Source organism: Bacillus rossius, chromosome 6 (assembly GCF_032445375.1).
Source record: "Bacillus rossius redtenbacheri isolate Brsri chromosome 6, Brsri_v3, whole genome shotgun sequence".
NCBI classification, from domain to species: Eukaryota; Metazoa; Arthropoda; class Insecta; order Phasmatodea; family Bacillidae; genus Bacillus; species Bacillus rossius.
In genome coordinates this window covers 22,906,741-22,920,059 of record NC_086334.1, presented here as the reverse complement: position 1 = coordinate 22,920,059, position 13,319 = coordinate 22,906,741, and the positions used below count along the sequence as shown (strand labels likewise).

The window sequence follows — 13,319 nt, the reverse complement described above, 5'->3', positions numbered from 1 at the left end:
ACTTGAGCCCGAATGGCATGGCACAGAATTGGAAACATCTCCTGTCGGAGAATGTGAATGCGGTCTTATCCATGTCTTCTGGAAAGATCATCACCCTGCCAGAAGCCAGAACGCAGGTTCAGGTTGGTGAAAATACGGGTGTTGTCCAGGCTAGCCAATGCCTTCTCGACATTGAACATTAGGGGTGGTGAGCTCATCATTATGCTATTCAGGGGATACAAATACATTCAAAAGCACATGGTTTTTTTAGGTGTTAGCAAGATCTGTGAATTGTGTGCTCTTGATCACATCATAGCACAACATTTCTTGTAACTACTTTAGGATAATTTTCTACTATCGGAATCCATATGCTTGGTGATGTTCGTAAATATTCTGGTCATGTGTGGTATGGATACAGTGCTTTGTCACCATTGTGGTCCAAGTCGTACAACTGCATCTAAAGTTGTGGGAGGGGGAAGAAGGTGGCACGGTTTCGTCACATGACAGTGGCGAGGAACAATGTGGTCTAGAGGGTTATCTTAAATTATCCCAGCTGGCGCACCCAAGCTGTCAAACAATGTCCGAAAGTTCACACTCTACACAGATCTTTCGAGATGAGTGGATAGATTTCACCACATATTAGGGCACCAAACAGTAGCGGATCCAGAGGGGGGGGGGGGCTAAGGGGCTCAAGCCCCCTCCAAAAGCATCTGGGTACACTATTGTTTTAGTGTTTGCCTTGATAAAGCCTTGCCCCAGCTGGGTCAAGCCCCTCCCAAACAAAAATCCTAGATCCGCCAATGGCACCAAATGATGTTGGCCGATATTCACCAAGAGTTTGTGGAGACATAGTCACCCAGCAGATGTTGATAATGAGCATGATAATAAATATTGATAACCCTTAGGGGAGACCAGCCTCACACACCATGTGGACCATTTAGCCCAGTGTGGCTTGCCAGGAGATGCACCCGCATCGGAGAGCTTTAGAGGTTTGCTGTCTATCTTAAATGCTTGTTGGTCTATATATAGTGGGCCCATGGACACACACCGCCTAGACTATTCAAGTCTTTCACTGGAACACGTTGACACTGGTCCGTACATTGTTTCCAGCCCACTTTTCCATGGTGCATAACTACTAATGTAATTGGGAGGGTCCAGCCCCTTCTAAAAACCTTACAATAAACACAGAGGCCATAGAAAAGATTTTATATATGTTTTAAATAAATTACTGGAAAAAAAACTATTACAGTGAAATCAGTTTAAATAAAGGTATCTGTGAAATGGTGTCTGATCTCGGTTGTTTCTCGGTCAGGACTGACGACAGGAATTACACGCCATCACTTACACCCGATTGGAGCGGAAGTTATATCAGGGAAAACCCTGTATTTAATCATTATGACTTCCGTCTTTCTGAAAAGTACTAAGAAATAAAACATAATTTTCCTTTATAATTAATTGAGTCTGTCTTGAGGAATACAGTATTGCAAAACAAATGTAAACATTGCACAACAGGACAGTGGTTGATTGCAGCAGTATCGTCACCGAGTATGCTACAATAGCTGCAACGAGCAGTGGATTGTACTGGGTCCCGGGCTTCGACTCCTGCCCAGGCATTACAACATCAATGTATACATGTCATTAGAGAATCAAAACATACCTACTTGTCATGTGCCTGTACATTCAAGATAGTTGTTATTACTGTGCTAAAATTATTTAATGTTTGTATTTGTTTGCTGTTTTACATTATGTAATTAATTTTATTTCATTTATATTTAATGTGTATATTTATAAAGTTTTTTAGGACCTTGAAAAAAAAATTAAAATTTTAACATGGCCCACCTAATGGAGAGATCACAAGATATATTTGAATTAATAACAATTCTCGAACACTCTTTCAGAAATAAGGGAAATATACAGATTGAGCATAATGTCCTATTCTCGCCGAGGTGAGAGATTTCAAAGGGGATTGGGATATTAGAGTACTACACGTCCCAATGGTGCATATGTTTGTTAACAAATGATACAAATGTAACCTGTATTGGAGGTTAAATTTGAGCACAATGTCAACTAAAATCATTACATTTCTATTAATTATATTTGTTTTTATTTTAATTATATAATAATATTAACTTTTAATATTTTGATCTAATATATTTGCAACAGCTTAACTATTGTCGTTAATACAATCTAGAACAGCTGATACAATTATAATCAAATTACAGCCATATTGGTATGTGAAAATAAATAATAAATAAAAATGTGGAAAAACCTGTAATGTTGATTGCTAACTGTACTTTGTATGGATAATTCTCCATCTCATCTATATTATTTCCTAATGTCTTCTCTTTTCAGCTGTTTGCAATGTATTCTTTGCTGTAATAAATTAATCATAGTTGATGCTCCGAACACAGTAGTTTACACTGCACTGTTTTGTTTAAATGTAATAAATATTTGTTTAAAATTAAATAGTTATGTAAGTAACTTGTCAATTAAATAATAAATTTATTTGTTGCATGAGTTTTTTTTATAATAATTGTGTTGTAATTATGGAATATATTTTACTTTCGAGAATATTTGGAACTATTTTTTGTCGCGGATGAACATGAGACACCTGTTCGGAAAACGTTTCGCCATCACGAGCGCGCCACTAAACTGTCACATTTGTCTTGAAAGTCGGCAGGAGAAGTTGTGTCTGGTAGCGCAGCAAGATGTCAGATCAGCCGGAAACTCAAGTATCTGACGAGAAGGCGAAGGAAAAGCCGGAAGAAGCCACACCTGCTGCAGAAGATGCAGAAGTGGCCGATAAAACTCCAGAGCAGCCCCCGAAAGAAATGCGCGCGGTTGTTTTAACTGGTTTTGGAGGCTTGAAGTCTGTTAAAATTCTTAAAAAGCCGGAACCTACTCTTTCAGAGGGTGAAGTTTTGATTCGCGTGAAAGCTTGGTGAGTAAATTTGGTAGTAAATTATTTTCTTATTTTGGAACTGTTCATTAAGGGTGTTTTAATATATCTGCGTTGTTACTTATTACCTACATCTACTCATTTGGTTTGTGGAATTATTTTTACGCTTGTATTTTCTGGCATGAAGGAATTCGTAGAGCGATTGTTTGGCAGATATGAGCATGTTCATAGTTACGCTATTTTGTCGTCTTTGGTGTGTGTGATAAACTTTTATTTCTATGACCCTGCTGAACGCTTGCAGATTTAGTTTGATTGTGGTCAAATGGGGCGATCAACAGGTGATGTTGGCGACTAGATTATTTCCACCTCGAATCTTCAACTTGTGACCAAGCGCAGGGTTAAACTAGTGGGGCGTGGCTTGGGGGGTAGAGATCAATACTTGACGCCGTAACATATGCTGTCGATGCATTGATCATTAGACGTTTCTTTGCGAATGGCCCCGGTTAAGTAAATAAAACTGAATACTTCTTGGTCTAGAATGGAATTAAAAACTTTTAAGGTTTTTTAAAGTATATAGGGGAAACCTCTGCTAAAGTGTTATCCAAAGCAGCGTCTGTAATTTTCTAGATTTTCAAATATTACGCGTTACGAGGTTTTGCTTCTACTGAATCTATTTAAAACCGCGGTAATAATTATAATGCCCAGTATGTGCTTGATTTTCAACTAAAATGAGATTGGTTAGTGTAATTGCCCCACTCGGCACCGTCGTGATCGCATTAAAAAGTTTTATTGTTTAGCCTTTTACGTAACGTGTCTGTTCATTCCGCCCTGTCAAGCCCGTTTAAACGCATACTGAACTATGTTTGTACATGCTGATAAATTAAATACATTAAATGTTTAGTTTAGTTAGTGAAACTTAAATTTGGAAGTGCGTTAGTACTTCCGTGATTTTATTCCCCGCCGAAAAGTTACTTTAAAAGCTGCCATATGGTGGGCATTCGGAACCGATATCCCGTCTTTTTGTTTTATGATTGAGAACAGTTTGTGAATAGCGAATATCTTAAATCGATTACGAACTGTCTAAAAATTCATTTTCAAATAAGGATTTTGAAGGGCTCAGGCTGCCTTGAACCATTCAGAAGGGCTGGTACGCCCGCCCCGTAACTACAGGTCGGGCACTATCCAATGAGAAAAGATTAGCTTTGAATGTTGTGTTACGCCAAATGTGAAAATTAAGTACCAGCGTACTTCATTGTACGGACCAAAAACATCTGGTAGGCATTCCTCCATATTTACGAAAGTAGACTACTTTCACGTTTTTACATACTAAGATGCATGGTTCTTATTTTTACAGAACTATATTTTTATTTATTTTTTAGCTCTTTGATACAAAAAAAATCCATTTTTTTTTTTTAAAATTTCCAAAGGTTTTTGGGTTTGTTGGTTTTAAGTAGAATTATTTTACGTAATTTGTTAAACTATTGTGTACTTACGAACATTCTGCAATCGAATCTTGACTGCGAACAGCGTTTAAGAAACCTTAGGGGTACTTACTCGCAGACACATAATTTATTTTTTGTGGTCCTTATAACCTCTTTGGAACTGGTCTTTTCAAAGTGATAGGTAGATAAGAAATTCATTTATTTAAACTTAATGTTGGTGTATTTCAGGTTGTTGGTAAAACTGAACTGTCTGCCGGCACACCATGTCGCACGGCTTGATTGTGTAGCGGTGATGAGCAGTGGCAGTGGCGTTCGATAGAGGGGGATGGGGGGTTAATTCACCCCCTTTTCACGAATCCTAATAAACCTTAAATTGGTCATTCCCACAACAAAAGGAAAAATTGAAAGAAAACGGGTGAATTATTTATATTCTATTCCCTCCCCCCCCCCCCCCCCCCCCCTTTTATCCAACCGGTTCTAAATTATTCTTTTGGCGTGGGGGGACTTGAGGGCACATGGTGTCGCCCTTACAACTCCGTAGATTAAAATAGCTTCATATATTTTACTAAAAATGGCTTGATCCTCGTGTACGCTAAAAGGTTTGTAGTTAGTGGTGGACGATTAGAAACATTTTTTTTTGTTTCAGAAATTAAACCTTTAGCCCCATTAAAAAAAATTCGCGTTTTTCGGAAATTCTCATGAAATATCTCTGGGTTTTGATTCCGTATGGACGCTGAGCGAAAGTATATATCGGTTCATTACAAACACCCCGTTACATTTTTACATCTATTCCTATGGACTATCATTTCCCAAAATTTTACTGGTGTTTCCGAACAACCTGCACACGCCTTGTTAAACGAAAACCTTAAAATTTGGAAATGGGCTAGAGGGTGTGGAGGAAAATAAACAGTAATTTCTTTTCCTTTTATTATCGGCAGCTGAAGCTCTCAAATAGTTATCTAAGTTTTATTTGATGATTCACCTGGAATTGTCATTTATGGGGCTAATTTCTGATTTTTTTTCGAAAGTGATACTGATAATGACAATTCTCAATACGTTGACAAAATAAATTATGCATTAATAAGAGTTCAAAGTTCGGCACATGTATGTAATGTTGTGGTGACCTGTAACGTTTAGAGCAGCCACCATACTGCAGATATTGACACTGAATGTGAAGTCGGTTGTGGTTGAAACTTAAGGCAGGTTTCACAACTAACTGCTATGCCTGCCGCCCTGTCTGCTTAATGCAGTGAGAATTAAAACATAATGAGGTACGGACTCTGTGCTTGCAATCATGCTGGGAGTAGGAATTGAACTTGTGACCCTCGCCCTGTGACGTGTTAGCCCTGTTTACGGAGACTGATTTCCCCGAACATTTCACTATCGAGTCTGCTGCTTCCCCAATGCACTGAAACAAAAATGGCAACCAATGTGTTTGCATTTCAAGGTTAATTAATAAGTATGAAGTTTATTTAAAAATATATATCATGCTTTAAGACCGCGGCGAGGGCAGAATTTACATATTTAATAAAAAAGAAACCCACTTGTAAAATGGAATACTATGTGTTTGTACTTTAAACTATTTTTGACCTGCTACAAACATGGCTACCGTTAAAATAGGTACTGCCCATATTGTTAAATTTAAAATTCAAAGTTTCCATTTGGATGTGTGAACTTTTTCCATTTGGATGTGTGAACTATGATTTGCCCCATCCGCCAGATTGCAGAACCATCCGTTCCATGATTCGCAAGGTGGCCTGCAGACAGTTCTCGTTAGGGGGGGCGGCGGGCTACACGTGGGGTTAACACACCGTCATCTCTGGGTACGGTGCTCGCATGTAGTATGTTGCCCATATTTTGGCATACATGCATGCAATAAGAAATGAACTTTAAAAAATACAGAAAGTTATCCATATTACAATAGTAGAACCTTGGTTTACCGTTGGAAATGCGTGGAAAAAAAGGGGGGGGGGGGGGAAATCAGCATGGATAAACGAAAATCGCTGATAATCGAATTAAAATGTATTTAGGTTATACAATAAGGCAAAATTTCGTAAGTAGTTTATACGGGCAATTCTAATGAGTTTCTTTGCCCGTTGGTTTGTACTTGTAAGAAGTTGTTTTAGTTTTACTCATTTCTTGTCCCTTTCCTAATTAATTACCCTTCGCGGGCTTGGTCCCCCTCCCCCCAACCCCCAAAGAATTATTTAATTTTTAATCGAGAACCCGGTAAACCGAGTGCCCGGTTAATTGGGTCACGTATAATATTAGTTCTACTGTACATATTTACCCATATTTTTACATCACAGTCATGCTTTTGCAAGCGCAAGCGGGCCCCCCCTCGGTGAGGGGCTTCTTAGTTCCAGAGGAAGGCGCGCCCCCCCTCCTCCCGGGGGGATCTACGTCCTTACTGCTACCGAATGACGTACACAAAAAGCTGATATACACATAAATAATTAAGAGTCCTGCATTGTGAAGTCTCATAAGAAAGGCTGTCGAAAGAATATTCAGAAAAAGAAAACACCGCGGCGGCAGGAAGGCACACACCAGCCTGCCGCGGAGCAGGAAGCAGGTAACGGTCGAGCGGTGTTGAGCCGCAGAACGCGCGAGGGCAGGGTGGGGGCGGTGCGGGCGGCCCCATGGTGTAAAGAAAGGGAGGTGAAACCGTCCGGCCGCCCAAACGCGTCCACTGCGCACTACGTCACCTTGGTCGCACGGCCCGGTCCACACGCAGCGCGCTTACGGGAATACCACGCACAGACAGTTCATTTACAATCGTTTGAATAGTAAGTTACCACGAAGCGTGAAAATACTTTGCTATGTGCATTGTATAGCATGCATTTAGAACATTCAGTTTAAATAAATATATTAGTTTCAAAACACGGGGTTTATATTAAGTTAATAATAAAATTAACGAAGAAATATTTTTCGGCTGTTTCATAACTTCTAAATGTTGACTGGGTCTTGTATTTATCTAGATACTGTAATGGCCATGAATGTCAGCACTGTCGAAAAAAAAAAAAATATTTTACATAAAACGACACAGAATGGTAATGGGAATTGGAATGAATATACTTCCGAAAATATGTATTATGAATATTAATAAAATAGAGATAATAAACATCCAGGATGCAGGCGACAAAGAATAATACACATATTACAAAATAAAAAAACATCTGACACAATACAAAGTTTCTATAAATACTTATTTGTAATTTACATAAACATAAGCGCTTTGAATTATTTACTTATTTTAATTTTATTTCGTTACAAACAATAAACAAAAGGATAAATAATGATAGAAAATATATTTAAAAAGTATATTTAAAACATATTTTTAAAACCAAATAGCTCTACAAGATTCAGCAAAAAACAGCTTGCAGGCATTATGCTGAGAATGTACTGAGCGATGGTCCCTGCAAACTTTATTTTTAAGTACCGTATTTAAAACGTCAGTTTTTTTTAACGAGTTAAATGCTATTTAAGGCGTAAAACACAAACAAAATTGTACCATTATCTAAACGCTTGAATGGAAAAAATTGGCAAAGTCAAAAGTAGATAACAATGAATTCATTTACGTTAATTTTCATTATTGTGTGTAAACTAACAGCATAACACAACACAAGCAGATTGTAATGCTGAAATCTTAAAAATACCTTTAGGTAACTAACATATTATTAAAATCAGTATCATCACATGTAACTATAAAAATAATTCACTTTCACGCACCGCATTTTGAGCGGTATTTTGCATTAACATTATTAAGTTAAATACATATCGTAATGAAATAAAAAATCATTTATTCCAAAGCCTATACGAATTCATTTAAAACAAACATATAAGGCATCGAATTTCAAAATCGGTTGCATGTAAGCCTGTTTCTTTTTTGTATATTTTATAATTCTTATCCCATGGTTTTGCGTGTATACTTAAATATATTTAAACGTAATAATATCATACGCCCTCCCCACTCCATTAAAGAGAACGTTTTGAACAATAGAAAAAATGTGCATGTTTCTTTGTGATGTATAGGAGGTTCAAATTCCTACTTTCATTCGATTTGTTTACATGCATTGATGAAATATTTCCTCCCCTTTATTAATGCTACACAACCTAGTGTTTAGGTTATTTCTATAACAAACAAGAAAAAATAGTTAAAGTGAAATAAATTTTGTAGTTCTCGCTGATGCCCGAACACACAAAGATTAAAAAAAAAAACAAAAAAAAAACATTGATTTGAATTTTTATTAATGTGAATATATATGAATACATTTAAATATCATTTTTAATAAATTCATTCAATAAATAATTTTTTTTTACCGTGAAATACTTTATTATTATAGATAAGAACTCAGTATTTTGCACGAAATATATTCCTTGACCTAATATTAACCTACAGTTAATAATACAAAAAAAAATAAAAATAAATACTCGTATTATAAAACGAGGGAAATTTCTATTTAAAATCACGTTTGTTTAAACTGACGTCTGCTAACAAAGAATTTGTCCTTCCTTTTGCATACGTTCACCCACTTATTGCAAAGTTCTTCATTTTTTTTGGAAAAGAAAAATATTTTATGCCAGAATCTCGAGTCTTTTTGAAATGATTGTGAAATCCGAACACTGCACAGCTATATAAAAGCACTCAGGATTATGCAAGCACCAATAATAACAAAGGTTCGCACGAGACGCAGATGAGATGGATGGGAAGCGCCTGGAAGAAGAGCGCTGGCTACAACCAAGGTGACGTAGCGAGGGAGCGCGTGGAGGGGGAAACCTGCGCACGGTTTCACCTCCCCTTCTTTACACCATGGGCGGCCCCTGCGCCGCGCCGGTGTCATTAGCGGCTGTGGGCCGGCGGCGCGTGGCTAATTGTAGCGAGGGAGCGCCGTGCTGTTCCGGCCCTGCTCTATTCTGCCCTGGAGGAGCACTGCAGCATCTGCAAGGAACAGTCTCCAGGATCTTGTTACGTATCTAATTTTCTCAACATTATAGCCGTGGAAAGACACTTTCTTGACATTTTATGGTTGAAAATAACGTTTAGTAAATATGTGGCGAGATTCGTGAGCCAACAAGAAATACAAAATATCCGAGTTGAATGAACTTAAAGGCAAATCCCTCAGAAGTAATGGAAAAAAAAAAAAAAAAAAACATAGCCAACATGGCGTGAGACCCAGAGTAAGTTTTGCATTTTCACGTAGTTTTGGGTTTATTGAAATTTCTACTGATACGCCACGTTATCTGCTATTTGTAAAAAGTTAGAGCTGGATGATGCATAAAATTTCTAGTCTCGTTTTCGAGATATTTCTTAATGTATGAGTTGTCTTCGCTTGAGAGTTTGAGCCGCGTTAAGTTTGAAGCAGTCTTGGGACGTTTCTGTGGATGGTGTGGTGTCACATCACTCCTCCCACTGAGGCGATTACAGCTCCCATACTTAAAGTGGTGAATGTGGTGTTATGGCTTCCCGGGGTGTCCCCCACTCCGCTCCCCACCCACACATTCATTACTTCAGCACTCCATTCTCGTTTCATACCTCATCGTTACTGATTATCTCTTTAGTTGACGAGACATGATTCGTTGTTTCGTGCAGTTAAAACGCTTTCAAGCGCTAGTCCAGACAATGACCGCGAAAGCTTGCGAACTTCATTAACTTTGTACTGAGAATAAGCGTTCGTACGTTTCTCTTAAAATTAGCAGCAATCAAAACTTATTTCGACGAAAAGTTCTGCACATGTGCGTGAGGGTGGGCGCACACAATTAGATAGGGCGCGACAACTCACGCACATGTACTTGCATAAAAGTGTCTGTTATGTGCCAGCCTTTTCGTCGAAATAAGTTTTGATTGCTGCCAACTCTAGAGAAACTTGACAACGCTTTACTTTTAAGTAAGTTGTAGGTAGTCATCTCCCCCCTTAACCAGTTCCCCTCATTTGAACCGGCCTCCGCGAGAAATTGTTCCTGCGTACGCCCCACGTATAAGTCTTGAAACTTTACGGCACCATTCAAACTATGTCGTATTCGTAATAATTTGAAAATGCATTAAATTGCTTTTGAGAGTGGTGCGAGGGTTCACCAGGATCCTTTCCGCACGACGTAAACAGTGTTATAGTCTATAGACTGGTCAGGGGACCATTTCACCAGGACCGATGAGCTCTCCTGCCGACTGCAACTCATGGCTCTGCACAGGAACATTTAGTAGGCTGATCTTGTGAGGTCTCGTGCGTGTCCTTGCTTGTAGCTTGTACTGCGTGAGAGCTGCATGACACGCTCGCTGAGTTACGCACTTGTCTACTAGCTGACGAGTAGCTAGTAATCTCGCTCGGTACTGACTATTGGCGGCTCGGAAGCTCGGGCAAAGAGAGGTTGGTATATTCAGGAACTACATTTTCCCCCGTAGAGGGCTTCTCGTCCTATAGCATGTCTGATCCCTAATTTGCAGTGTGCAATCTTTACGACGTACGAATTCTGCCATTAGCGCTGTCCTTGTTTCGGTGTGCTATGTTGCCAGATATACGCCATAGAACACAAAATGTAATACATAAAGTGTCTGAAACATTTTATTTTGTAAAGGAAAATTGAGAACGAGAATTTTGGAAATGCATTATCTTGTATTTAATAAAGAGCATAATGCTATATTTTCTTATTTCTAAAAGGAAACGTAACTGAGATTCCTTCTTGGTTTCAACAGTTTTGCCATATAATCTTTTAATATAATTTAATATTTAAACTTTGGCTCTGTTTGACTAGCACATAATGTATGATGCGTTAATAGCTTCTTCTGTGAAACAATAGTTTTTATAATTTTTGTTTCAGAATGTATACAGTTGCAATACTGTTAAAAAAACATTATGGTTAAAAAAATCAAATATTAAACTTTTAAAAATGTTTAAACGTGTTGTGATGGCATACAAATTGTATTTCTGAAGTTAACGAGCGGGTAGTGTGAATGTGGCAAAAATGGGCGCCATTAGCTCTAAGCGTGAGATAGACGAGTCGCAGGCTGACGCCGCGACACTCGTATGAGTGGGGAGGGGTTCTTGACCTGACTCGTGTAATCGATACCGGCAGAGCTGTGTAGGGTAGGCGTGCGCGGAGGCGTCCTATTGGCGCAGCGCGACTTCCCCCCCCCCCCCCCCCCAAACATGACCTTGTACCAGCACGCTCTCGCTGGGCGCATATTAGGCTTTCAGCACACAAGGGCAATATCCTTTACCACACGTCGCTTTAAAGATGGGATATCTAACACAATGTTGGGTTATTTCATTCTCGTCATTATTTATGAGAATTGGGTTTGAAAGGGATAGCCCAATATTAAGTTTTATTAGTGTTATTGATTACCAAGAAATAGTACCTACTTAAAACTGTCCGATCACAAATGTTTATTCTCAAGTCACTCAATGTCTCAAGTTCTGCAGTTGCGCACTCCTCACTGGAACTAGGCTCGTCAGTGGTTCGCCCCCCTTACCGCGCAGCTGTCCAGTCTCCCGCCACTCAATCGCCGCACTCTCACGATCCGGTAGAACACCGCGTCGCGCCTCTCTGAAGAGTTTGGGAGGGGGGGGGGGGGGTCTCACCCTCTTCGCCGATGTCCAAATTCCCCTCGCTCGCGGGACTCGCTCAGAACTCCCGCAGAGGCCGGCGTCGTTGCTTAAGTAGTCGTGGGTCGTCTTTCAAGAAACCGAGAGCTACTGGGACGAATCGCTTCATCCCGGGTCGACCCGACGCCCGAACAGTCCAGAAAAGCAGCGTTAATTCGCGCCACTCCGCGCGGCGGCCCGCGGAATTCCCCAATCCGCTCGGCGATTGATAGCAGCGCCGAGGAGGAGGGCGAAGGGGGTAGCGACGACCCTTGCAATCCGGCCAGGCACGCGTGGCATGCCTTACGTCAGTGAACGCCACGTGACACAGGGCATGACGCCAGTGGCGTGGCAGGGCCACCAGCCAGCTCCGATCCTGGCGCGTGTCGCGGTCCTGTCTGCGTTGGCAACATTGTGCTGATATATCTGTACATTTTAAACTATACCTCACAAAATTGTTTTAATCATACCTAAAGTGTAAATTTCTGTAAAAGGTCGCGCTAAAGATAACTAATATTTGCGTGACTTTTAACCCTAACTACATAACACTGGTTAATTACCTTTTGAAATTATTTGTACACATGATACTGTTAAATATACCTTAGAACTATTTAACTCACTGTTAATGATCAAGAAAAGTTTAAACATCAGTTTAAAAAGATGCTCAATTCCACATTAATCTTGCGCTTTACTTTCAAAGTGAAATCAGGAACAGTTTGTTTCGAAAAATCCTGCAGCAGCGATGATGTTGGCCTAGCTCTGACTCAAGTTTTAGAATTGGGTGAGATGGCTACGTTGGCTACGTGGGGATGTTTGTAGTGTAAAAAATTAAAAAAATTGTTACACTTCTATATGGATAGTCAAAAATTAATATGAAATATTTCTTAAAAGAATTAAATTCTGTGTTCTTAAACATTAAAACTAAAATTACCAATTCAATTTATTTCTGCTAGAAGTAAAAAAAAATACGCTGTAATTTTTTTATAGATGGAACAGATATTTATGTAAAATTACAAATATTTGTAAATTTGAAAATTTACATGAAAAAAACTCACTACAAAATAGTGTGCGCAGTGATACTGGGTTCGGATTCTTACCCCGACATTTGTGCTTTGTGTTGTCCTAGTACCTCCCAATAGTTGTAAACCGTCCCCGAATAGCTTTACAAAATTAACTTCGGACATTAATAAGCATAAAACAAAAGAAAAATTATTGAATTATATTTTTCTACATTTTTAAAAATTATTATTGAATGAAACTTGATTAAAATATAAAATTATTCGTAAGAAATACTCGGTATTATCTCGAAAAAAACGTATTTGATATACACAAAAATATAGTCATGTGTTGTACAAAGTTACAATTATCTTTCTTGTAGTATTACAATTTATTGGCAGCTGGTTGCCAAAGGATTCTCTAGTA

The 13,319-nt window shown here is 39.0% G+C and overlaps 1 protein-coding gene across 2 annotated transcripts in view; it reads left to right on the top strand.

The window, feature by feature from the left end:
- The first annotated feature begins 2,571 nt into the window (after positions 1–2,571).
- LOC134532852 (synaptic vesicle membrane protein VAT-1 homolog-like) overlaps positions 2,572–13,319 on the top strand; it is a 42,865-nt gene continuing 32,117 nt past the window's right edge. For both annotated transcript variants that reach the window (XM_063369841.1, XM_063369843.1), the window contains exon 1: positions 2,572–2,920. In XM_063369841.1, coding sequence (XP_063225911.1) covers positions 2,688–2,920 — 233 coding nt within the window. In that variant the 5' untranslated portion in view covers positions 2,572–2,687. The remainder of the gene's footprint in view (positions 2,921–13,319) is intronic.